This window comes from Penicillium soppii (assembly GCF_028829465.1).
Source record: "Penicillium soppii strain IBT 18220 chromosome Unknown utg000005l, whole genome shotgun sequence".
Classification (NCBI taxonomy): Eukaryota; Fungi; Ascomycota; class Eurotiomycetes; order Eurotiales; family Aspergillaceae; genus Penicillium; species Penicillium soppii.
In genome coordinates, this window is record NW_026643235.1 from 596,728 (window position 1) to 622,929 (window position 26,202).

The 26,202-nt window shown below is 49.1% G+C and overlaps 7 protein-coding genes across 7 annotated transcripts; 3 read left to right on the forward strand and 4 right to left on the reverse strand.

Moving 5' to 3' along the window:
* Positions 1-138: 138 nt before the first annotated feature.
* Positions 139-2,945, forward strand: N7529_005648 (uncharacterized protein; the record flags this gene model as incomplete). Its single annotated transcript, XM_057241175.1, has 2 exons — positions 139-2,553; positions 2,604-2,945. The coding sequence occupies 2 exons, from the start codon at positions 139-141 to the stop codon at positions 2,943-2,945; spliced, it is 2,757 nt and encodes a 918-aa protein (XP_057096534.1).
* Positions 2,946-7,658: 4,713 nt separating this feature from the next.
* utr2 (putative cell wall glucanase (Utr2)) lies at positions 7,659-9,096 on the forward strand (the record flags this gene model as incomplete). The annotated part of the gene is made up of 3 exons (XM_057241176.1): positions 7,659-7,773; positions 7,832-8,269; positions 8,333-9,096. The coding sequence occupies 3 exons, from the start codon at positions 7,659-7,661 to the stop codon at positions 9,094-9,096; spliced, it is 1,317 nt and encodes a 438-aa protein (XP_057096535.1).
* A 1,329-nt stretch (positions 9,097-10,425) lies between these two features.
* N7529_005650 (uncharacterized protein) lies at positions 10,426-11,841 on the reverse strand (the record flags this gene model as incomplete). Its single annotated transcript, XM_057241177.1, has 1 exon — positions 10,426-11,841. One exon carries the CDS (start codon positions 11,839-11,841, stop codon positions 10,426-10,428), a length of 1,416 nt encoding a protein of 471 aa, XP_057096536.1.
* Positions 11,842-13,642: 1,801 nt separating this feature from the next.
* N7529_005651 (alkaline phosphatase) lies at positions 13,643-15,505 on the reverse strand (the record flags this gene model as incomplete). The annotated part of the gene is made up of 2 exons (XM_057241178.1): positions 13,643-13,923; positions 13,975-15,505. 2 exons carry the CDS (start codon positions 15,503-15,505, stop codon positions 13,643-13,645), a joined length of 1,812 nt encoding a protein of 603 aa, XP_057096537.1.
* Positions 15,506-15,843: 338 nt separating this feature from the next.
* Positions 15,844-16,695, reverse strand: N7529_005652 (Mth938-like domain-containing protein; the record flags this gene model as incomplete). The annotated part of the gene is made up of 2 exons (XM_057241179.1): positions 15,844-16,046; positions 16,149-16,695. The coding sequence occupies 2 exons, from the start codon at positions 16,693-16,695 to the stop codon at positions 15,844-15,846; spliced, it is 750 nt and encodes a 249-aa protein (XP_057096538.1).
* A 645-nt stretch (positions 16,696-17,340) lies between these two features.
* On the reverse strand, positions 17,341-20,234 carry hmt1 (putative vacuolar ABC heavy metal transporter (Hmt1); the record flags this gene model as incomplete). The annotated part of the gene is made up of 3 exons (XM_057241180.1): positions 17,341-18,592; positions 18,660-19,828; positions 19,893-20,234. The coding sequence occupies 3 exons, from the start codon at positions 20,232-20,234 to the stop codon at positions 17,341-17,343; spliced, it is 2,763 nt and encodes a 920-aa protein (XP_057096539.1).
* A 1,748-nt stretch (positions 20,235-21,982) lies between these two features.
* On the forward strand, positions 21,983-26,115 carry N7529_005654 (WD repeat protein; the record flags this gene model as incomplete). Its single annotated transcript, XM_057241181.1, has 2 exons — positions 21,983-22,161; positions 22,353-26,115. 2 exons carry the CDS (start codon positions 21,983-21,985, stop codon positions 26,113-26,115), a joined length of 3,942 nt encoding a protein of 1,313 aa, XP_057096540.1.
* Positions 26,116-26,202: the final 87 nt, after the last annotated feature.

The window sequence follows — 26,202 nt, forward strand, 5'->3', positions numbered from 1 at the left end:
CCTAGGTAAACCCCGCCATGCACTAATTGAAGTGTCAAAAAAGATGCCGCGAAGCTCGACACGGATTTCGTCGACGTCATCGCCTTATTGACCTATGGGAAACAAATTGATCCCATCTTATCTTCTTCAAATATCACAATGCGTCGTCATGGCAGGTCCAGCGGGCCAACCAAGGCTGTTTCGCCCTTGTCCGACACTGTCTCTCTCATCCGTTCCTTCGATTCAGTCCTAAATCCAAACCGACCCGCGCGCCCCTCGCCTTTGGCTTCCTCCCACATCAAAGCTCTCCCATTAGAATTGATCGACCGATTGCGATCGTTCCCGTTATTCCAAGCCACCCCAGAGTCCTTCTTGATCGAAGTCGGACAGCATTTGCGCCCGCAGCTTCACGCCCCCAATGATTACATTTTGACTGAAGGCGATGAGGCAAAGGCCATATACTGGTTGGTGCGGGGTGCAGTCTCGGTCACTTCCCGAGATGGCGAGAGTATATACGCCGAGCTCCAGCCGGGTGCCTTCTTCGGCGAGATTGGTCTACTCATGGACCGGCCTCGTACCGCAACCATTATAGCCCGGACGCGATGCATGCTGGTCGTGCTGACAAAAGACGATTTTCGGAATATATTGCCCCGCTTTCCAGAGGTTGAACAAGCTATTCGGGAGGAGGCCCAGGAGCGATTGATGATTTTGGAAAAGAAAAAGAAAGAAACGTCTGCGCCTGTATTAGATCCGCCGAGCCCCGCGCGAAGAGGTTCGAAACGACTGCGCGAAAGCTTCTCGAAAGATCTAGCTGTCCTAGAGGACGAGGACCTAAGTACCAATTCCGTGTACAAAAAGCGGAAGTCACCGAGCCCCGGCCGGCGGGATGGCTCCAGCGCATTGGCAAATGGATTGGTTAATGTCCGCCTCCTACTCAAAGAGCTACCACTGTTCTCTGGGCTACCCGCCGATATCCTCCATTTCCTCGGTCTCAACGCCCAACCACGATCTTTCCCTCCATTCACCGACATCATAAAACAAGACTCCCAAGGCCGCGAGCTCTATTTCATCGTGCGCGGCGAGGTGGAAGTCCTCACCGAGAAGCCGGAGATGAACCACTCAGCTTCGAACAATCGATCCAACGGGTTAGATCGGTCAGGGGTGGAAGTCAGAGCGAGGCTCAAGCAGGGCCAGTATTTTGGCGAGGTAGTCAGTCTGGCCCTGGCACCCCGCCGGACCGCTACAGTCCGATCTGTGACTTCCGTCGAATGTTTGATGCTGGGTGGTGATGTCCTGGCTGAGTTTTGGGAGAAATGCCCGAGTGGCGTGCGAGACCAAGTCGAGCGCACTGCTCAGGAAAGACTTCAGGCGGCCGCCGATGGTGACGTGGTCATGTCCGATGAGGTAGATCCCCAAACCTCCATGGGCGATCTCGCTCTTGACGACAGGGTAAAGATCACATCGTCTCGGCGTCGGTCAATGCCACTTCTGACTCTCACTGAGACCGAGCTGGACGGGCCACATCAGTCTACTCCTGTTGAAGATCAAGACCAGGCCGTGCTACGGCCATCTGATCCTGATCCTTACCTCAGCTTGGGTCTGGATAAAGTGCGGCTGCGGAGTCGACGGGGCTCCGTGGCACCACTAACCCCCGAGGAGGTATCAGGAGAAACACAACGGTCCTCTCCTACCGAGCCACGCTCTGCTAGCTCTTCAAATTTGGCCCTTCCCGAACTTGCCGGCCCCTCGAAGCCACACCAGATTGATCGACCCCGGGTAGATGGATCCAATGGTGTTCTTCCAGACAGTGTACTGCTCAATGTTTTCCAATTCTTGGAACTCCACCACCTTCTTCGGATTAGAGCAGTGTCGTCCCATTGGTCAGAGCTTTTGACAAGATCGGCAGAAGTGGTTCAAGATCTAGACCTGAGTGTTTACAACCGCACAATGACGGATGATGTTCTCACTAAGATTATCTGTCCATTTGTCGGTCATCGAGCCCGGTCCGTAAATATTAACAACTGTTTTCACATCACCGATGAAGGCTTCACGGCATTGGCCACTACTTGCGCACCAAATATCACTGTATGGAAGATGAAGAGCGTATGGGATGTCACAGCCTCGGCCATCCTCGACATGTCCAGCAAAGCTACTAATATTGAAGAAGTGGACTTGAGCAACTGCCGAAAGGTCGGAGATACACTCTTGGCCCGGATAATCGGGTGGGTCGTGCCTGCCGATCAGAGGAATGAGAACAAATCATCCATCAAACCTACAATCCAGACAGCAGAACGTACAGTATACGGCTGTCCAAAGCTGAAGAAGCTCACACTCTCATATTGCAAACACGTCACTGATCGATCCATGCATCACATTGCATCTCACGCTGCTGGGCGGATTGAGGAAATGGATTTGACGCGCTGTACCACCATCACCGACCAAGGCTTCAAATACTGGGGGAACACTCAATTCACCAACCTGCGCAAGCTCTGCTTGGCAGACTGCACTTATTTGACCGACCAGGCCATTGTGCACCTCACCAACGCAGCCAAGAACCTAGAGGAATTAGATTTGGTAAGTCAACTCTGCCAACTCCCCACAGTCCCAGCTCTAACAAACAACAGACATTCTGCTGCGCATTATCCGACACAGCCACGGAAGTTCTGGCTCTTCAATGCTCCAAACTGAAATATCTCAACATGGCATTCTGCGGCTCTGCAATCTCCGACCCCTCTCTAAGAAGCATCGGTCTTCACCTCCTCTCACTCGAGCATCTATCGGTACGCGGCTGCGTGCGCGTCACCGGCACCGGCGTCGAAGCGGTATCAGAAGGCTGCCACCAGCTCAAAATTTTCGACGTCAGTCAATGCAAGAATCTCGGTCCCTGGCTCGAAGACGGCGGTGCGATTCGGTACCAGCCCAGAGTCGAGTTCAAGACTGTTGCTCCTAACAAGAAAGTTCGCTGATGAGCATTGATTCAATGCTCAGCAATTCGGGAAAACAAGCCTCCGGCTTTGGAGCCTCACTCCAACCTGGATGGCTGATGCCTGCTTCTCCAACTCGCATAATACATTTATTGGCACATAATGTATGTTTCACCGGGTCCCCTTTCATTTTGATCCCAGCTCATCTTATCTAGTTCTGCTTTACCATGGTGAATCGATGGCGTTCGGATCAGGACAAATTTCTTTCACGTTGGATTACGTTCGTTTTGCGTCTGCTGGTTTTTGTTTTGTGTTTTTGTGGGGGGTTCGGCTCTCTAGCCCGCGGGCAGGTCGTGCATGGCCGGAGTTCACAGACTGAAGGCATATATGACTTTCATGAGGTTTTTTTTCTTCTATTCCTTAATTCTGGGCTTGGGTTTCTTGTTCTTGTTTTCTTGTTTTCTGTTTCTATTGACGAGATAATGTTGCACATCTGTTTGGTCTGGGATTCAGGTTTTTTCTATTGTATTCTAAATTATGCTCTCTTTTCGTGTATCCAACTCTCAATCTGAGGAACTTCCAAATAGTCTTTGTGCTATCTTTCTGTTTCTTTGTCCTTTGTCGCTATTCATGGGGCCTTGTTTCAGGTCTTTTGACGCTACGTCTTGAAGTTCAATAAGGGAAGCACAAAGGGTTCAACAAGTTCTTATACTCCGTCTAGTAATACGGTAATCTTTATCGTTGTATACACCCTCTCTGCTTGTTGGAATTGCAGTTGCCTTGATATACCCTACAAGCTCATAGAGTGAAAGAGATACTACACTCCATCTTACAGGTCCCCAATCTTCTTCTTGTGCCTATCCTCTTGATTCAACACGGCTCTACTTCTTAGTGTTGCAACTTCCTTCGTGCTTACCGAACTCTTCATCTTGGAATTGAGAACCATTCCTCCTGTCTTGGTAATTGGGTACCGTCTTCAGAAATCTAAATCGCTAAAAACCAACGAAACAACACTCTCCTAATTTCATATACCCCAACCACCTCTTCCCAGCCAAGCATGATCAACTCTAGTCTTATATCTTATGCCCTCAGCATCCTCTCTCTGATTGGTCTTCGGATTCTATGCGTATCCCATGGCCTGGACTTCTTCTCTCTATGTCCATCTTATACCATCAATGGTGATCGTCTCACGTTATTTACTCTCTTGAACCACATTGTTTACGGGATATTTCCCGTTTCAGAGATTGCTGCGCTAGGCAGTCTTCAGATATCATACTCGTCAAGCATTGAGACTGTTGATTTCTAGCTAGCCGTTCTCTCTGTTCGTTCTTTTCTTTCCCCAACCTACATTAGGCTTAATTCTACAAACAAGCTAGGTGAGGATAATTGCAGATCTTCTGCTCTCTTTCTCTTTCTCTCTCGACATCTTTCAAGCTTTGCAGAACTCACTCGATCCAACCTGCATCTTACTGTCTGCTCATGTTTGTTGTTATTTTCTGCTTTGTTATGTTTTCTTACATAGGATTTTGGGCCCTGATTTCATACCAATCAATGGTCGTATGATCCAGGAAGTATTTCTTTGATAGCCCTACAATATACAAAGGATATAGACCAGCAAGTATGATATTGGATATAGCGGGCTCTATATTTAACCCTAAATACAAGGCTATTCTAGGGTAATAGGGACAAGCAAACAATTACTCTTTAGGCCTATAGAGTAACCACCTAAGAAGTTTGTTTGTTGATCTGTATCAGCTGTTGGTATTGTATGTAGTAGGTTGGGCACGGAGCTAACCCAGAAAAGGCACGTAAACAAGCTCACAGTGATTCAGCATCAATGAGCCACGTCAGAATCCAAAGAAGAGAACGTACCTTGCATATTTCTTATCAGACCGTCATTCGTCACACAATGCAAAGTTTACCGAAAACCAGTTTATCAACGAACGCAACCAATGAACAATTCCCCCTTGCATTCCACCGTGACACATTCCTAGGCGTTAACGGTAACCAGATTCACCACCTACGTATATCAGCCGATCGCACATTCCTTCTAGAAGAATACCAAACCCGCGTTCGGTTGCTAAGTCGCCTACCCTACGGAATACAAAAAGTACATAGACAACTTATACGTAACACTCCGTACACTGTCTGTAATGTGGCCACGCTTATCCGTTATCACCCCTTAATACCGCCTGCATGGCCGGAACCCAAGATCTCCGTGCTCAGCGCTAGTGATCTGCGGACCTGCCCAGTGCTTGGTGTGTCCACTGGCCACTGCTGACTGGTTGGGAACTAGCTTGGATAAGGTTGGAGTACTTTTGATTACCGTTCCTTATAGGTTTGTTGGTTTACTGTACAGGTGTATCATTAAAACCGACGCCTAACCAATAGATATAATTTTTTTTTTAAGACTTCGCCAGGCCGCCGGTTATTTTCGTTAAATTGATCTTACTTCTATTTATAATATTAAAAGTTTTCTTAGTTAACAGAATAACTAGTATCAACCTACATGAACTTCGTACTCCCACCAGCCCAATGATCGATTACTTCTTTCTCTTTTTATTCGGGCAGACTCCATAAACAGCAGCGACTCTGCGGCGTCGTCCTGCTCATCCTCTAGCGCTATCAATGGACCTTTTTTTTGTAAAAAGCCCACTTAAAGTTTTCAGGAAAGAATTCGGCGTACTCCCAGTCGACAATAGCCCGTATTCTCAGTGTTCCAGGATCGACAATGATGTTATGCTGGGCAAGATCATTATGGCAGAAGACATATTCCTCCCTATCTTTGAACCCTTTTCGTGGCCATGCATTCGTGTCTGAGAGCCGCATCACTAGATAGAGCGGGAGCACTATCCGCGAAGGACCACTGATAGTTTCAATTTGAGCCCACGGAAGATGGTTAGGTAGTGCTCGACTTCAGTACGAACAATGTCTTTTTGATCGTCCGATAAATCCGACAGGGGTACGCCGTCGACGTGCTCTGAGCCAACATGAACGAGCCGTCAACTTCCAAAGCTCCGTACAGTGTTGAAAAGGGATATTGGTAGAGCGTCGAATGAAGCGCAACATTGCCGCCTCATTTTGGAGTCGCTCCTTTCCTAGTCGGGGGATGTGCTTCGTGCCTCGAATGGTGGGTGTGTATTCGCTCAGCCGACGACCTCGTTTAATGAATTTATCACCGAAATGATAGTAGGCTCTTCGGCCCCGATCACAATAGGAGAGGTAAGCAGAAAATCTACCCCTGATAAGTCTTCCATATTTCTAGGTGCGCTAGGATCGAGGGTTTTCTAGCTATGGCAGATTTCTGTCATGATTGAGGGGGATACTGCACTTTAGTCGAGGACTCGAAATCCATCTGAAGAAGTCCATTTCTTTGGGCAGTCACGATCTGGAGAGAAAATGCAAGTTCACTGAGCAATGAGTTCAGGGACAAAGAATATTTTACGGTGTAGGCCAAGGAAGCGGTGCACAGTACATGCGGTGCATAGCGACCAGGGATTCACATTTGGAGGCGAAGTTGAGCTTTCCTCCGGACTCCGTACGTTGGTTGTACTGTGGAATACGGGTGTTTGGTGCCGAGGCCGAGCGCCGAGAAAATTGGGGTTAGTGTGGTTTTTTGGGGGGCGATTTGGAAGCTCATTTGGTAGCCTAATGAGTAGAGCCTCGCGTAAATTGAATTAGCTCGAAATTTGGGGCTGATTTCTTTGTTGGCCAGTCTCATTTGTTCTTCTTTTTTTAACTAGGAATACTAGCTTCGTGATGGGGTTTGGTTCCAGTGGAGGGGGTATCATCCGATTCATTGTCATAAAGTATAAACACATCACAATGAACAAAAACATTGAGCGACATACAAAGTAGATAGAATATTGTAATGCAGCTAAACAGCAAATAGACATGGCATGTCGATCAACTTGATTAGGAAGCTCTCTCTCCGCAGATCGACTCGGCAGGATAGGCAAGTGCGACTGACGATGTATTATATACCCCCGTGAACTAGCCTAGGGTGTAATAATACCATAAATACCAGTTATCACAAACACCTGGGGGATGTCTCACTTTTAACGGTTTAACGCTTGGACTTGAGTCTTTTTTTTTTTTGTCTTTGATTAATTTGGCTAATTAGACTAAGTGGATTAGATTGAACTTATAAGCTTGGCTTATTTTGAGAAGGGTATCACATATTGTATGATGTTTCTAGGGATTTATTATTGTAGATAGCCCTGGCATTTTGATATTCATACCACAAGAAACCTTACAGTATTGTATAGCACAGGTCACCGCACAGACAGAATTCCCCACAAAAAAAACACAAAAAGAGACCCTTGACCTTCTTTGTCATGAACCCTTTTAATGACCCTGACGGAGTGGCCCCTGATTGGGTTAGGCCATCTAAATCCCTCTGATTTTCCTTGGTTATTTGATTGGCATTTTCACGTTTTCATTATGATACTAGCCCTGGAGGTACCTAGTTATCTATCCTTGGGAGAATTATATTAATAAACTATTCGCCCCCCCGTTCTCAGTCTTCCTTTTGATTTTTTTGATTTCCAGAGAAAACTGCATTCGTTCTGTTTCCCTCTCCTGCAGTGATAGAAAAGGTTATTCTTCACTTGCTTCCTCTCGTTCACCGTATCTATTATATACCCCCCTTTTTTATACATATATATCAAACCCCACACTTCCCTCGTTCCTGTGGCTTGGATTCAAATTCTTCGATATTCTTTCATTTCCCGTTGTACATACCATACATTAATCATGGTTCGTTTTGTGACACCTTTGATCCTGGCTTCGCTGTCAGCGACCGCTCTTGCTGCTCAGTCCTGCAGCACCAGCAGCCAGTGTAAGGATGAGACTTACCCCTGTTGCTCCCGTGAGTTGAGGATCGCATGTCCCTCAATTGACTATCCCCAACTAATCAATGCGCATAGAATATGGTGAGTGTGGTACCGGTGCCTACTGTCTCGGTGGTTGCGACCCTCTCGCTTCTTTCTCTCTCGACTCGTGTGCCCCCATGCCCGTCTGTGAGAGCAAGACTTACACCTGGGAGAACCTCGACAACGCTGTCTCCCAGGACAAGTACCTCGGTAACGCTTCCGCCGCCGACTGGACTTACTCCGGAAAGCCCAAGACCGAGGATGGCAACTTGATCATGACCATGCCCGCCAAGAGTGTCGGTACTCTTTTCGCCAACAACCACTACATCTGGTACGGCAAGGTCTCTGGAAAGATTAAGAGCTCCCGCGGCAAGGGTGTCGTGACTGCTTTCATTCTGCTGTCCGATGTCAAGGATGAGATCGACTACGAGTGGGTCGGTGCCGACTTGACCAACGTCCAGACCAACTACTACTGGCAGGGTGTCCTTGACTGTAAGTTGAAAACAAGAGTGACCCGACCACAACTGAGAACATCCAATACTGACCATCAACCAGGGCACAACAGCGGCAACATCTCCGTGGATGGTGGTGACACCTTCGACGATTGGCACACTTACGAGATCGACTGGACCCCCGAGAAGGTCGACTGGATCGTCGATGGCTCCGTCCAGCGCACCCTGAAGAAGTCCGACACCTACAACGCCACCTCCAAGCAGTACCAGTTCCCCCAGACCCCGTCCCGCCTGCAGATGTCTCTCTGGCCCGCCGGCCAGGCCTCTAACGCCCAGGGCACCATCGACTGGGCTGGCGGTGAAATCGACTGGAACAGCGAGGACATCAAGAACGTCGGCTACGACTTCGCCACCGTTGGCGAGGTCAGCGTCCAGTGCTACGACCCTCCTTCCGATGCCAAGAACAACGGCAAGAAGGCTTACCTTTACACCAACTCCGCCGCCATGGAATCCGACATCGAGATCACCAACAACTCCACCGTTCTCGCTTCCCTCGGTGCTACTGGCCTCGACATGGATCTCGGCGCCAAGTCTGCCTCTTCCAGCGGCTCTTCCACCACCACTGCGGCTAACAGCATCCCCTCCTCCAACGGTGGCTCCGGCGGCATGGCTTCCAACAGCACTACCGAGGCCTCTGGCTCTACCACTGGTACTTCTACCAGCAACGACGCCCAGTCTACCACCTCCACTGGTTTCAGCCAGGGTGCTACCACCAAGGACAGCGGTGCTGCCGGACAGAACGAGCGCGTTCTCCGTGGCTCGCTCTTCGGTGTCCTGGTGGCCCTTGTTGTCCTCGTGACGCTGTAAATGTACATCGATTTGATACATATTGTCGACCTCGTATATTCTTGTTTTCTTCCTTCTTGCCATGCTTCACTGCACCGCATTGAGTACATTTTTCTGTTGCCTATGCAACTTGTTTTGTGTCTGTCTCTTGACTGAACCTTGAACAAATCACCTAATGAATTACTTTGATCCTTGTATTTTCTTCCACGTCTTCCTATGAGTCCTAATTGTGCATTCGCCCTTGCGGGTTCGTTATATATCCCTGTTCTGCGTGGCCGATTATGGCCTGGTTGTGTACCACTGGAGATAGCTACAAACCTTTCCGTACTATATGTGGGTTAATGTTATTCTCTTTATTGCAATCAAACGTAACTGCTTATTGTTACAGTGTACTATCCTGGAAAACATAAAGTGCCATTCTAATAACTTGATATCTCGCAAAGTTCTATTTGCAGCCACGGATCCACCTAGCCCTAAGTCCTCTTTAAGCCTCATTAACAGGACCATAAGGCCTGCCCGACCTCTTCCCATAAACTTCATCAAACGAATCCGCCTCCCCCACGCAAACCAAGTAATTCAACCTCGCATACCGATCCGCCATCCCCGCCAACCTAGGCGCAACCTTCGAAAAGGCAAGATAAAGCACCACCCAAGCATCAACCACCTCATCAACCACAACCCCCCACTCTCTAACAACAACCTCCTCCCCCCCTCGGCCAAACCCCATCAACTACAAACTCCACCGCCTTCTCCTCCTCCCCACCCCTCAAAAACAACCTCGCAACAGCAAAACACAAATCCCAAACCCCAAACCTCACCCCCCGGCCCCTGTTATAAAGCTCCTCCAAATCCCCAATCCTCTCAATCATCAGCCCCCTCTCAAGCGACGCATCCCCATTCACAAACCCCCAAATCTGCCCCCGCAACAAACCCCTCATCTTAAGCACCCACCGTTCCTTATTTCTAACATCAGCACACAAAGCACACCCACACTCGAACCCCCAGTGCGCGGTATCCTTAACGCCCTCCTTCGACGGGAACTTATACCACCATGTCAGCACCGCGCCAGCAGGCAGATCCGCCGTCGCTCTTACAATCATCATATTGCCGATGAAGGCGCGGCGCGTGTTGCTGTCGCATGCGTGGTTGATGAACGATGCCAACGGCCATATCCCGCAGCAGGCGAACTTCGCCATTGTTCTTCTGTGTGCGGGTGCGTGCGCATGCAGCGCTTGGGAGGTCATTGGGCTGCCGAAGCTGTTGAGGGTTGTAATCTGGGAGAGGAGGAAGCTGAGTGGGAGTGTTAGTTTGGCGTTGTTGGATGGAGGGCCGGGTGGGGAGGGAAGGGACTTACGTGTCTATGAGTGGGTTGTTGGCTTTGTCGATTGTTATGGCTTCTGGGAAGGTGCCGCGGTGGAGGGCTGTTAGTTGGGGGATTTTGGAGGGGTATGCTTGCAGCTTGGTTATTGTTGCTGTTGTGAGGTCGATGGTGGAGCCACGGGCGACGAATTTCGTTTCTGGGTTGACTTGGATGGTGCTGCTGGTGTCTTTCGCGCTGAAGGTGTAGGAGAAGGCTTTCTCGCAGAGGAGGAGGTCGCCTGCTTTGACTGCTTTTGTGGTGAAGAGGCCTCGACCGTGCATTTTGCTTTCGCCCAGGACTACTGGGCCCTGGTATGTTGCGTGGTCTAGCAGGAGTGTTCTGCTGTGGATTGCGTTGTCTTGCATTTTCTTGAAGTTGTAGCTGCCGTGCTGTTGCTCTGCAAGACGGGCAATGGCATCGTTCAGGCGATCGTTGTCGGATTGACGGCCTGGGTGATTGTTCAGAAGCTCGTTGTATGCTTCGCAGCACTCTTGATACTGCTGGAGATGGTACAAGACCTGTGCTTTGCGGCGCAGGAGGTGCTCTGATATCTCTAGGCATCCGGTGGCTTTTTCGAGATCACGCAGAGCTGTTTCATACTGGTGAGTCTGGAAGTACCCATCGGAACGAGAGAATAAAAGAAGAGCAGCAATATCGGCAGGCGGGGAGCACTCCAAGGCTTTCGTATACCTATCATGGTCAGATCTTTTGCGTCTCCGGTAATGTCTCCGAGTTCCATACCATTCAACGGCAAAGCGATGTTCGCCCTTCTTGGAAGCTTCGTCGCCAATCTTTGCCCAATTATCATATGACCATTCTGAAATATCGTTCAGGCTTTCATCTCTCCAGGACAAGGGAACCCGCCCATCAAACAGCGGAATAATCACGATATCAGAAACATGATCAATCTTGATTTCGTATTCCTTGTCTGAAATCCACTGCAAACACGGCTGCTTCACAAGCAAAACCATATTTTCATCAAGACGGCTACCATGATAAAGAAGCCATTCATGCAAGATCCGCATTAAAACAACATTCCCCTCTTCATCTTCCACTAGCGCCACCACAGCATCCATCTTGACTGCGGGGTTAACCGTTCTGGCGAGAATATAAGAGTTCAGGCTGCGAATCTCGCAACGCAGGTCTTTGATCATGGTCTTCTTCAAGTCATAGATGGAAATCGTGCAAGGCGGATACATGGGCGGCGTAAACAACACTTCTGTTTTCTTTCGACGAATCCGATACTCGTGTCTCTTCTGTTCGGATTCCAAGCGTCTCAGGAGTCTGCGTCGAGAGCCTTTTTCGGGCCGGTTGCCCTCGTGTATCTTTGCTCTTTCGAGGACTTCGTTGTGCTCACTCAGGAGCTGCTCATTTCCTGGCTCCTCGAGCCACTCGTCTAGTGACATAGTGAGCGTTCTGTTTTCTTTGGGGTGTTTGGTCCTGCCTATCGATTGGATGGTTAGAGGTTGTCTTCTGCGATGTGTGTTCGAGAGATTCGAGGATACGTTTGCTTCAGTAATGAAGCTGTGTAAGTGTGTATGTGCAGGTATGTAGTTGTATGACAGCGGATTGCACAGTAAGTAAATTGACTCAGGGAGTGGTGTAGCAAATAGCCAGAAGGCTACTCACATGACATGGTTGTATTCTTTCTTTAGGGTTTGGTAATGCCGCAAGTGTGAATGAGCTCTTTTATATCAATGCATTGTATTAAATGTCAGCTTGAAGCCTAGAATTAGCACAGCCTAAGAAATATCCACATTTCTCTTCTCTCTTTCTGTTCGTCTTTTTTCAGGTCTTCTTTGAACATTCTTTGGACTCTCTCTTTGGCTCATGAATTTCGAGCGACTGGTTGATCTCCAGGCAAACTAGTGGAATTAGGGCTTTTGCTAAGGTGCATAGATGGTAGGGGATATGCCGTCATTTTGGTGAAGAGTGTAAAATTGGAAGCATGGTGCATTTAGGGCAAAGTGGACATTTCGTATCTGCGGCGATTTCCAATTTGTATAAATGCAAGCTCTCCTTTATTCAACCCGCTCTGAATACAACCACTTTCTTCTTTCTTTCACTATGCTGACTTTCATCTGAGGAGTTTCATTCTCGCTGGCCTTGACTGTCGGCAAAGCAACCTTAGAAGTGAACTGAAGTAAAGGAACAGCGCTAGTAGTACCGAGGTAACCATTGTCTTCCCCTTTTAGAAGATAATCATCTGCGATGAGTGGATAGGATAGTCGCATACAATGCCTTGTATTGGGTCACTTTAACTCTTGTTTACTATCACCACCTAAGTGTTTATCATTGCGCAATGGCGACCCTTCATATAGATATCTCTAGCATCCCAATCTCTAGCCATTTCTCAGCCCATCTACCACACTACAAAGAAGTTATCTCACCTCTGTCTCCAGTTTGATTAAACCACAGTCATCAAAATCAAATCATCCCACTAGCAAGCCTATTCCAAGAATATACCGCCAACAAGAAACAACCCCATGAGCCCAACAACATAAGGTATGACAACCAACATGGTAAATACCTCGATCTATATCAACAAATAATCACATACAGGCAAATCCCCGAGACAAACAACGAAAACGTTCAATCCATACTACCGCCACTCACCCTCCCAAAGCATGTGTCTATTTGTAGAAACCCAGTACCAGTGCAAACACATATGCTTCGAGCTCTACCTCTTCTGCCGTGAGGTTCTGCATGAACTGAATCGGATAAATGATCCAGACCAGAGTGCCATATATGCCTTGCCATTCGACCCTTTTTGTCCTGCCTGTGAGCCGTATACCTTCCCAGTAGGATCAACTGGGTATCTTGGTCTGGATGGACAATGGCGCGAAGAAATCTTAGAAACCAATGTTGTGCAGTGGGTGGTTGATTTGTTGGAGTTGTGTCCATTCTGTGAGAAACATGGGTTGTGATGGGGGACCCGTGTTAGTGTTAGTGTAGGGATGATGCTTATATTGATGTTCATGACAATTAATTCATCTAGCCTTTAGGTTGCACGATTAATGTTGGATGATAAAACTCAAAATACATTCCGGCTTCGGGTTCAGCTGGAGAACACCTGAACTATGTAGTTTAAACGAAAAAAAATATGAATGTTGATAAGAAATCCCGAAATGCACGCCGGAGTCATGATACAAAACACCTGCAATATTTAAAGGCCGAAGGCATATTTAAGTGTGACCTTGCCATACATCAGTGAGTAGCACCGCATCCACAGTCGTCAACAGATCGCTTTCTGAAGTCTCCGTGGTAGGCATCCAATCCATCAGAATGGAAATTCAAGCCAAGACGATCGCCCATCCAGTCAAATGATTGGAAGATGCCAGTCTTGGTATCCCGAAGCATTTTTGTGACGTTGTTGACATCAAGATCGAGGTAATCCGCGAGGAAAGCACCGACATCGGTGTTCTCGTTGTTACCGACCAACGGCCAAGCATCCTTGGAAGAGGAAGCATAAATGTTGACGTCGACGCCTACATCGAAATTAGCATGTTATAACAAAGTAATGGCAAGGGATGCCTTACCGGAATGTCCATGAGTACTCCAACCAACCTGGGCACGGCGGCTGATCATATCAGCGAACACGTAGGACGGGCCGACTCCTGGATCTGGGTAGAGCAGAGCCTTGACCTCAGCATCTGTAGAATCATCGATGCCAAGGCCGTTCTCGATAAGATTCTTCCGAACCCACGATTCTTTGGCCGAATCCTTCTCGTCCTTGCCTGATCCGGAAAGATACTCGTTCAACTGGACTGCAAGGTATTCACCAGAGTGGCTTGCCTTTTCTAAGACACCTGGAAGCCACAAATACTCGGGGTAAGACTTGTGCAGCTGGCGCGCAGCGGCCAATCCACCGGTCTCGTGGTCAGACGTGCTGACAATCACACCTGGAGTAGAGTCATTCTCCAAAAACTCCAACGCAGCAGCAAATGCCCTGTCATACGCCAAAACCTCGTGCACCTGCGCAGCAGGATCATTACCGTGGCCGGCATGATCAATACGAGAGCCCTCGATCATAATGAAGAAACCTTGCTCGCTGTCCTCGGTAGCCTTGCTCAAGGCCTTCAGTGCAGTGCGGGCCATTTCTTCCAAAGATGGGTAGACATCATTCTGAGTACGGCGGTCGATCTCATATGGGATATCTCCGTTGGCGAAAAGACCAAGGAGAGGCAGACTGACATTGTCTCCGCCCCTGAGGCTATCGAAGCCAGCACGATCATCGATATAACCAAAACCGTTTTTAGCAGCAACATCAATCATATCGCGATTATCACCCCGACAGCTTCCTTGCTGCGAGTTGGGCAGGAAATGGCACCGTCCACCACCAAGCATGAGATCCACCACCCGGCCAAGAGGATGTTCTCCGACCTCCTGGGCGGCGATCAAGTCTTCGTAGCTCCGCAGGTTAGCATGAGCAGCAAAACAAGCAGGCGTCGCATCCGTCAGACGGGTCGTCACAACCAGTCCGGTCTTGTAGCCAGCCAACGCAGCTGCCTCAAGCACAGTCCCGCAAGGCGCGTGGTCAGGAGTCACCGAGATAGCAGAGTTATAACTTTTGCGGCCGCACGAGAAAGCCGTCGCTCCAGCCGCGGAATCAGTAACCAAGCTAGAGCTTGATCGTGTCCGCGACGTGCCGATGTAATGCTGATCCAAAACCAAAATGTCGTCGATCGGCAGGTTCTCCGTGTATTGTCGGAAACCCCGGGTAAGCGAGAGACTCGTGGGTCCCATGCCGTCGGAAACCATGAAAATAACATTCCGCTTGCCTGTCGGCTTGCCGCCAGGGCCCCAGGTTATTTTTCTTGTGTTGTGGCTAGGACCGTGGATTTCAACGGGCTTGTGCTGGTAGACCACGGCCAACACAATCACTAGAGTTGTAGCAAGCAGGGCCCAGGCAAACAGTCCGATCTCCCGCCAGAACTTCCAGCTCCGTTGTTTCTCGGCCCGGGGAGCAGTCCGCTCGCCGGTCAGGAGGGCGTATTCCTCCTCTTCGTTTCGAATCGACGAGCCGTCGGAGGATGGGCGGGGAGCCAAAAGTGGCTCTTCCCCTGCCATGGCTGTGAAGACGGTATAGGGTCAAGATATATGTTGTATGAATCGAATGAACTGCGGTGAGGAGAGATTGTGGAGAGATCCAAGGGTCACGATCTTCGGCTGCGATCTTGAGTTGCCGCCCAAGTGGACCCTGAGGCGCAGGTGATAAGATAGCTCAGGGCGGCTCACATGATACATCGGACAAATTTACCCAGGTAGGCCTGAGAGGATATCTGAAGAATATCTACTTTTCTGTACTACATCAAAAAACGTGAGTGGAGAATTGACTTAATTTACATCGGCTGAACCCATAAGGAAAATCTTTTTATATTGTACATATCATCAAAACAAATGAAAGCCTAGAGAGGCCTAGCTTTCCACCCGATGGGAATCATGGCAGCAGCAATTTCAGTGACACCACGCTCAGTGGCGAGCAAATTGAACTGCGCGGCCGCATTTCGAGTATCCAGGATATCGACCCGAATGCCCAACGAGTTGATATGGCGCTTAGTTTCAGGTGAAAGCGGGAACATCGAGCCACCAAGGCCGAGAATAAGCATATCTAAAACCACATTAGTTAGTTGGTACTTTGCCCAGTAGCTCCCATTGTGAATGAGAGTATTTATGCACAAAGCCTAGATATAAAAACAAGTAAAAGACATACCAGGTTTCGGCCACACAAGGTTCAACAACCCCCAAACAGACTCATCGAGCTCAAATTGGCCCTTAGAATTGATCATAGTGTCCCTCGCCGTATTATCATTCTCGGCGCCCTCAACAGCCTTCCACGGCCGCCACGCAAACGCCTCACCACCAACGAGCAACACCCCATCGCCGTTGCTCACTTTGACGCCATTATTGAGATGAAATCCAGAGTCGAGGCATGCATCGATGGCAGTCGTAGGCGCGGGGATGTTGCCCAGGACATTCAGCGCATTGAAGTCTGTCTGGGTGTCTTCTTTGGACTCTGGGCCGCGGTCGTGGCTGGTGGGCTTGTGGGAGTGAGAACGTGGGATCATGCGTGTTGGTCGGACTGCTGAGCTATTGTTGCGGCGTGTTGAGGGAAGGATAACGCTGGGGGATGAGATGGATTGGCATGGTGAGGCTGAGGCTGTTGATGGGAAGGAGGGAAGTCGAGTGAGGTTGGTGCGCTGGGCGTGCGCTAACGAAGTGCGCAGCGCGCGGAGGAGTTGAGTTGATGGTGATTGCATGGTTTCAAGTGTGAAGTTACAGATTTAATGCATGCATGGACCAGGGCAGTTTTGGATGTGAGCCTGATGCAATACTGAGGTGAAGGTAAAGCTTTCCGCCTCCAGGTCTTGGCAAAGAGAGTGGACCTTGGCTTATCGACACTCACTAACTGTGGGCTTGTAAGTTACTTTGTTTACTAACTAGAAGTAAAAACTATAACTAGTTATAACTTATGTACTATATGGATAAGCCTATATAATCTTAAGGCGGATATCGATTTGAAAATTATATTAATATTGAGCCTAGCAATTAATCTATTTTGATTTTGCAGGAGTCCCAAACCTGACCCTCTGCGCCTGGATTCATATGAAACAAGGACAAGAGGAAAGACGATGACATCGTACGCGTCGTAGACCCAAAACTCCAAACAGAACGAATGAACGAGACAACCCTGGGAAATGAACGAACCGAAAACAAAAAAGCAAGAGGCATTCAACCCTTGAACTGGGTCACCCCAATTCCATGCTAGTACCTCCGATCATTACCGCCTCGCGGAACTTTTCTCGGCTGGAAACAAAAGTATGAAAAAGTAACATATGCACACGGTGAAAGATAGAAAAAGAGTCATTCTTTGGGCCTAGATTAGCGGTCTAGGTAATGGTGATTTAGTTTGATCGACGAGTGACTTTGCGATCTTCATCTGATTGGCTCGAGCTGTCATCACTGGTGGTTGCAGTGCGGATTCGCTCAGCTCGGTCCTGAAGGACCTGTGCTTCTGCTGCGGCCTTTTGGGCGCGGATTTGCTTCCGCCACATACTGGCGTAGCGACCCTTCATGGCTAGAAGCTCTTCATGGGTGCCGCTTTCGGCCACTTGACCTTCTGCCAGAACCAAAATGCGGTCTGCAGTGGTGATGGTGCTGAGACGGTGAGCAATTACCAGCATAGTGCGGCCACGTGAGAGGGTGGAGAGGGCTCCCTGGATATGCTCCTCTGTGTCCGTGTCCAAGGCGGCGGTGGCCTCGTCTAAAAGAATGACACGAGGGTTCTTGAGGATTGTGCGGGCAATAGCCACACGTTGCTTCTCACCTCCACTGAGTCGCAGACCACGCTCTCCAACCTTGGTATTGTAGCCATCGGGGAACGCCAGGATCTTATCATGAATGCTGGCCGCGCGACAGGCCTCATAAACCTCTTCGTCAGAAACCCCCTGGTTGGCGTACTTCAGGTTGTACATCAAAGTCTCGTTGAAAAGTACAGTATCCTGGGGGACCACACCGATATGCTTGCGAAGTGAATCAATCGTAATGTCCTGAACGTCATGCCCATCAATACGAATACGGCCGCCCTGGGAGTTGTAGAAGCGGAACAAGAGGCGGAACACAGTAGACTTTCCTCCGCCAGATTCACCAACCAAGGCAGTAGTCGTTCCTGGCTGGCAGTGGAATGTAAGACCATTCAACGCGGGCTTTCGTGCATCGTAGGCAAACTCAACATCCTCGAACTTGATATCACCCTTGCACGTCGCCAATGTAGTAGCGTGGCTGCTATCTACCACAGTTGGCTGCTCACGGAACAACTCCAAGAGGCGCTCGGCATTGATCAATGCCGACTGGATGGATCGATAGAAGGTGCCAAAGAAGTTCAGTGGACCCTGAAGTTGTACCATGTAGGTCAAAAGACTTACAAACTTGCCCACGGAGCGTTGACCGATAGACACCTGGTATGCGCAGATGAAGCACATGACCAAAAGACCCATCATGAACACAGTGTTTTGACAGGTGTTAAGAAGTGTCAGAGAGAAAAGGACGTGGTATTCAGCCTTCTGGTAATCACCCACGGCGCCACGGTACCTGTTAAATTCATATTGCTCCGCATTGAAATACTTGACTGTTTCATATGAAACCATCGAGTCGTTCCTAACCGGGAATTATGTTAGTACTGATTGACTCACGGGGATATCGAGTAGCTTCTTTCCAAACTCACTTGACAGCATCCTCCTGTCTTGAGGCATTAACCATTTGTCTTCTAATTTCTGCTCTCCATTGGGCCATACGGATAGTGACATAGAGATAGCCGAATGTGGAGATGCCGACAGCCAAAGCATAGTACGCATCGAATGCAATCAAAAAGTATACAAACGCAATGACAAGATCGACGAGCATTGGAACCACCTGGAATGTGACCTGTTCGAGGAACGTGTTGATCGAGCTGCCCTTACTCAACGCAGACAGGACTTCACCTGTCTTTTTGCCGAGATGGAAATCCAAGCTGAGACCGTGCACATGCTCAAATGCGGCAGTAGAAAGTTCCATGTAAGAATACTGACTCACGGGAATCCAGAGGCTAGAGCGCAGAGAGCTGAGCAAGCCCTGATTACCCTGCAACCAGCGGTAAATTATGTAGAGGCAAATCTGAAGCCATGGCACTTGGAATTCCTTGCCTTCATTTTGTGTAAGAGATTTTGTGATGACTTCCACTTGGTGTGGTACCAAAAGGTTGACGACTCGCTGGAGCATGAGGAGCACAAAACAGAAAGTGACAACAATTTGCAGGCGGCGGGACTTGGATGGCCACAGGTATGGGAAGAAGAGTGAGTACCCAGCCAGATATTCCCACCAGCTGGTGGAAGGCATCGTAGTAGGACGCACCCACGGATCGGGCTTGGAGGTCTGGGTTTTGGGGGCACCATTTGTTGAGCCGTAAGTCTGACCGTTCGTGCCGTTGCCGTTTCCGTTGCCGTTTGCATGGCCGTGGCCATTGCCAGTTTCGGCTCTAGCAGAATCCAGGAGTCCTGTGGCTTCTGTGGCTTCATTCGCCCGTTGGTTGGCCTTTTCGTGACTCTTCATGCTCATGATTTGGCAAATATAGAGAATCACCAAAGCGAACAGAATCAGAATACGCAGACAATTGGAAACCATTTCCAGGGATTCCCAAATTGTGATATTCTTGCGAATCCGGCCGCCCTCCGGGTTTCCAACCATTGGCTCATGGTGAGCCGAGGTATAGAGCGAGAAAGACGTGCTAACAATAACCACTTCGATCGGGATGGCGACCGACCAACAGACGAATTGAGCGATAGTAGGAGAGGGAGATGTGTCTAGCAATGCCATGAGCAGCACTGCATAAACGAAGAAGGAGCCGACGATGTAGACCTTTCACAGAAATGACCATTAGCCACTGCTCAACGGAAACTTCCCGGCAATCTATAAGACATACCACTGAAGACTGGCCTCGCCACCAATTCTCTGACCTGGCGGTCATAACATGTAGGATATAGATAGTTGCATCGGCAATGAAAGTGAAAGCAATGGCCACGGAGAGCCAGATGAAAAGTCGTTTAACGTTCCGGGAGAACTCTTGTGGCTTGGAAGGGACATCTCTAGATCGTTGAGGTAGTAATCTGCCGCCAGGACCGAAGCGCTGAGCATCACTTTTGCGAGCTTTCTTCGCAGTGACGACAGTATTGGCTATGAAGGTCACAACAAAGAGGAGTAGAAGAAGAATTGGGTAACCAGTGCGCAAGTACTCCAGCAGCTCGATGGCTGCATGAGAATCCATTGCCAACGAAAGAATATGGAAGAGACCGTTTAAACCACCATGACAGAGATATGTGGAGGGAAAAGGTAGAAGCCGGGTTCGGATCGGAAAGGACTGGACGGGTATGGCGAAGGATCGACGCGAGGAATGGGGATAATGTGACGCGGGGAGAAACCTCAACAAGTTTTCCACGTGGATTTGAAGCTTGAGAGGGGGGAACCAAATAGTAAATTATGATGATTCGAATGATTCCAATAGATGCAAAGAGGATGAGAAAAAGAAAAGAAACAGTATAGGAAAAAAAAAACAGAAATAGTTCACAAATTATATCAAATTCCTCTTACTGGTTAAACGACTCTCTTTTTTCTTCCCTTTTTTTTCTTCCAGCTTTTTTTTGGCTTCTCGGAATGCAAAATCTCGAACCTTTGCAAATAAGTTATAATAATTAGAAAGAAACAAAAGAGAAAGAAAGAGAGAGGAGGATGAAAATATTATATCAAATCATCAAGAGGTTTTTAAAGGAATGACGGTGTGGATTGCAGATGCTGCAGCTAAGGAAAAGAGTATCCACACTGTCGGAGTTACAAGGAATAGGGAAGAAATATCTCTCAATCACTCACCTCTTCCGACTTTTTTCTAGTGAACACTTTCTCTTCTTCTTCTTCTCTTTTCTCCGAGATCTCTTTTAGGATGTTTGTCCCTTTTTCTCGGGTCTTCACTTTTCAGATTCGTGCCCGATGAGTCGAAGTTTAAATCGTCCTGGGAAGAGCAGGGCGAACAAGGCGAGAATAAAAATTGACGATCGATAGATCGAGACTCAATCCACGTATTATGATGACTTCACAGTTGCCAACAAAACAACGACAAAAAAAAGTTAATGGCATATAGAATTTCGGGTCATAAAGGTAGATAGATATATTTATATGCATGTTTCTTTCACATGTACACCGTATAATGTACATCTAATATATATAGGTAATATGTAGTATCTATCCCCTATATATCGATATATCGACAAATCTAGACCCGGGAATTCCCAAGGTTGGTGTGACCAAACTACGCCGGTCGTCTGAGCTTTCCCTTTAGATATATCTGATTAGTTGTTGACCTAAAGGTGTCTCATTACGCCTTCTCTTTTTTCTCTTTTTTCTTTTTCCCCATTCCGCGGCACTTTCAAAGGGGCGAAGTTTGATTTGGCCACTCGATCTATGAATATCTCTCCATGTGTTTCGTGTCCCACCTCCCGATCCCCCGGTTTGAGGTGAGACAATCAAAATCGCATTCTTGCTTTATAGTTGGTCCTTAATCCTTAACCCTATTACCCTTGTAAAGGGTACTTTGTTTCTTTTTTGGACACGTTCCCGGAGAAATAAGATATACTCGAGATCCAAATCTGATCTCTCTCATGTGTTGTTCTTCTAGACCGCTCTTAACATGTGTTTCGGCCCGATGGCTGTAATCCGGATATTGAAAAATGGGGGGTGAACAATCAAAATGTTTGAGATAGAACTTTTTGAATCTGTTCATAGGGGTAGATAATGGCGTGAAGAAGGTAAATGTAAATCGTTAAGGTACATTTGTGAGGCATAGGTACATATGTACATCTGTACGGAGTACTCCGTACTCTGTAGGCAAATAACAAGGTTAGTTGGGTGCCTTAGGGATCCGATATCCCTTCACCGCTTGCGCCCTTGACGATCTCCAACTCTCCGCTTCTTTACATCTAATTAGGTCACTGGTCGTGTGCCAGAATGGAGAGACTGTAAATGATGTCGGACCTCTCAGGTTCGCGCTCTTCGGTCCCCCCTCCACCTTCATCACAGAAATACTCGAACCGCGCCGCCAATGCCTTAGCCAGATTTGCCCAACCTTTCTTTTCGGGCTCAAGGCCACCCAGCCCTCAAAGCAGTCGTGTGGATGGGCCCCGGTCGATTAGGTCTAAATCGCTGTAAGTGTTGCAGCTCTCACCGCTATGCTTCTTCCATGGTCCCCCCCCTACCTTGTTTTATTTTGTTATCTTTGGGACTTGATGCAATGGCCACCCCCGCGATTTATGTGATCGGGGCTAGTGTGATCGGGGAACGGCATCAAGTTCAACCAATTGGAAATTCTGGTTTCTAATGATATTTGTATGTAAAGCCCAGGGGAACCGCAGACCGTCACCCATAAAACAGGCATCGCTATCTCGGCCTTGGACATCTCGCCCGACCGGACACATGCTGTTATCGGAGGCAAGGAGATCCTCAAAACCATTCGGGTCTCGCCAGATCACTCCTCGGAGGAATATAATATTAGAAATGCTGTCGTCAGCTATGCTTCTACCCACCATAATACGGGCGTCTCCATGCCACACAAGGACCAATTGAATGTGAACGATGTCAAATGGTCACATGGCAATTATGATCGGATAATCGCAACTGCAGTCGCTAATGGTCGGATTGTCGTCTACGACCTACAGCGGCCCGGCCTCCAATTATGTCGTTTCCAAGGGCATAATCGCCAGGTTCACAAGCTTGCTTTCAACCCCCATCTTCCTTCTTGGCTCTTGTCTGGTAGCCAAGATGGCACAATTCGAATGTGGGATCTGCGATCCGCTTCTGCGAATCGGGGCACTTCCACATGCGGCAGCAAGCATTCGTACCAGGGCAATAGTGATTCCATCCGGGACGTCCGGTGGTCTCCCACCGATGGTGTCGTTTTTGCGACCGCTTCGGACAGCGGCGCTATTCAGATGTGGGATTACCGAAAGGTCAACGCCCCTCTGATGAGAATTGCTGCGCATGATCGCCCATGTTTCGCAGTCGACTGGCACCCGGACGGGAAGCATATCGTCAGCGGTGGCACGGATCGCCAAGTAAAGGTCTGGGATTTTTCGTCGTCTGCAGAGCGACGGCAGAAACCTGCGTTTCAGTTCCGAACCCCCCAGGCGGTCACTAATGTACGATGGCGACCTCCGTCTTGGGTTGGCGAGTCACCTGCTTCTGGAGAATGGCAATCATCACAGGTTGTCACCTCTTACGATAAGGAAGATCCACGCATCCATCTTTGGGATCTCCGTCGCCCATACGTTCCATTTCGTGAGTTTGATCGGTACGACACCCCCTCGTCCGATCTCCTCTGGCGCTCCAAGGACCTGCTATGGACAGTCGGTGAAGCCGGGGCCTTCACGCAAACCGATGTTCGGTATGCGCCAACGGTGGTTACTCGCCGACCGATGTGCTCGGTGGCCTGGAGCCCCAATGGCGAATTCGCTGCGTTCGGTCAACAAAGACCTAAGCGACGTGCCCGGGGAGTCAATGCCGCTGAGTTCCTCCTTACCGAACTTACCGAAGAAGGCGAGAACAGCAACGGGGAGCAATCATTGAGTCAAAGCCCCGCAGATGATATTCTTGATGAAGCTGTTTTGGCTACTTCCTTTCGGCAAATAAATCCCAAGTCGGCTGCGATTCGGCCTTCCAAATCACTGGGCAGCACTCCTCCCGGAGCGGTAGACTTCATTCCGGTGCTTCCTCTTGACCAAGGCTTGGCCAAGATTATGACCCCGGGGCCCTGTCAGGTTGGGACCATTGCCAGTATCCCGGGTGCTACCAATGACCCATCGGTCTTTCGGTATTTAGCGAGCCACTACACACCATTGATGGACGAGCACCGTGAATCGAGAACGCAGGCCGATGTTCTCAATTCTTTGTTAGAGTCACTAGATCACAATGCCGGATGTGCAGACGAGGTTTCTCTAGATAAGTTGGCTCAGACCTGGAGAATTGTTAAGTTCGCAATTCTTCAAGAACTCCAACAAAGAACAAGGGACCACCCAAAAAGTGGTTTAAGAAATAAAGCATCCAAGGATGGATCCTTGACAGACAGATCACGACTCGAGGATGGTCGACACGACCGGGTCAAAAGTCGGTTGTTCAAAGGAGTCATGGAGGCGGTCCCAGAAGCCGAGAGCACATCCAACATGCCCACACCACTTGCACAACCCTTGCCAGATTCCCCAATGGACTCATGGTCTAGTAGCTCTGATTCTCAAATTCCTTCCCAGCTCCCCTCGCTGAGCGATGGCGCGATCGACATTGAGCCTCTCCCACCGTCGGTCTTGAGCGATCATAATGGCTGGGGCTCTGGTCCTGATACCCGTCGTATACCCTTATTGCGTGGGCGGCTATCATCAATGGATGATGCGCATCAGTCAGACTACCTAAGAGATCCAACGCAAGATGATCTGGACAACCCTCAAAGGTCTGCCCCGCGAGCGATTGCTGGAAAAGCAGATTGGCGCCGCCATGGACATCCTGACTTTGCCCGAGAGAACTCTGAAGACGATTATGATCAAAAGTTGGAGGATAAGCGCGCAGCAATTCGTGATTATAAGCAATACCCCAAAAAGGTTCTGACTCTTGAATCACCAATGGAGTCCAACCGACCTCCACCCGCCGACCGCTATGGTCGTCGTGACTCTTCAGAAAGCTTTCCCATGTTCTCTACATCCACTGACAGCTCTCATCCTTCCAAGTCTGTGGGTGCATCATATTCGTCCACTGGCCAGCTTGAGGCATCTAAATTCCAGGATGCTGGACAATCTACCACTCGACCCACCACTTCATTGCGAAGGGAATCGAATTTGGCACCTACACGTGAGGAACCCGAAGAAGAGGTGCTTGTTGATCTCTCATCAGAGACGGACCGGCTTCATTTAGAACGCCCATCCAGCCCTCCTCCTTTGATCAAGGAATCATCGCCACTCGAAGAGCAGGAAGAAATGTTCGCGCCAGGCGATACACCTTACATGGGTACCAGACCTTACCCTCCAATCGACAGTGTCTCACGAGTTCAAATACCACTTTCGCCGCATGGCACAGATTTGAAGCCGTGGGGCATTGAGGCGATTCTTAAAGAAGCAGTTCGATATTACCACAGCAGCAGTAGCTCTGTCGACATCCAAACTGCAGCTCATCTTCTCCACAAACTTCACGTACTTTTCCGCGAGTGCGAAGAAATCCTCCCTTATGAAGAGTGTGAAATGGTCTTCAAGACCTACAATGAGCACCTCATTCGCCACTCAATGGACCTAGAAGCAGCAGAACTCCGCCTGTCTTGTGTATCAACCTACCCAGCCGTCTATGACTACGCCCAGAGCGACACCTTCATCAATGTCTACTGCTACTCCTGTCAACGGCCATTCGAAAATCCCACACAGGACAACACTCGCTGCCATCGCTGCAGCACTCCCCAAGCGCCATGCTCCATTTGTATGTGTCTTGATCCACCCTCAGAATGGGTACAGCAAAAGCCACATATCACATTATCTACCCTTACCAGTCCCGACTCAGGCACCGATGGCGACTCATCCATATCAGCCCAGTCCTCAGTCTCCACTGAGCCAGTCCCAGCATCAGAGATTGACTTCAACCCCTTCACCGCACCTCGACCCCAAGGCTCCGCCCTCTGGACCTGGTGCCAGGGCTGCGGCCACGGTGGCCATCTAGCCTGCATCACAACCTGGTTAGGCGACATCTCAACTAGCGAAGGCGGGTGTGCAACAGCCGGCTGCTCACATGATTGTGGGCCCGGTCCACGTCGCGAACACAACCGCCAAGCCCTGCAATCCGAATCCAGGCGTCGTGACTCCTCAAGTCGCTCTGCCGGCGCCGGCTTGGTCAAACGTGACCCGTGGACAAAAGGCGAAAGCAAGGCCGTCGAGAAGGTCCGCGGCATGCTCGGTGTAGCCGGTGTTGCCGCTGCTTCCGGTGGTAGTGGTGCTGGCCCAATCACTTCGACTCATAATACGTCCTCCCCGGCACCCGTTTCACCGGGCGCTATGTCGCCCAAGCGTGTGCGGCTGGTTACCCCCAATGAGCAGGAAGAAGAAAACGATGCTTCTGTGAGACTGGCTGCTCCTTGAGTTGGATTGTGGCTTTGATTCACGTCCCGGCCACTGCGTCCGTGCGTGGGCCTTTTAACATTTTTAATATGGTTTCCACCTTTTCTT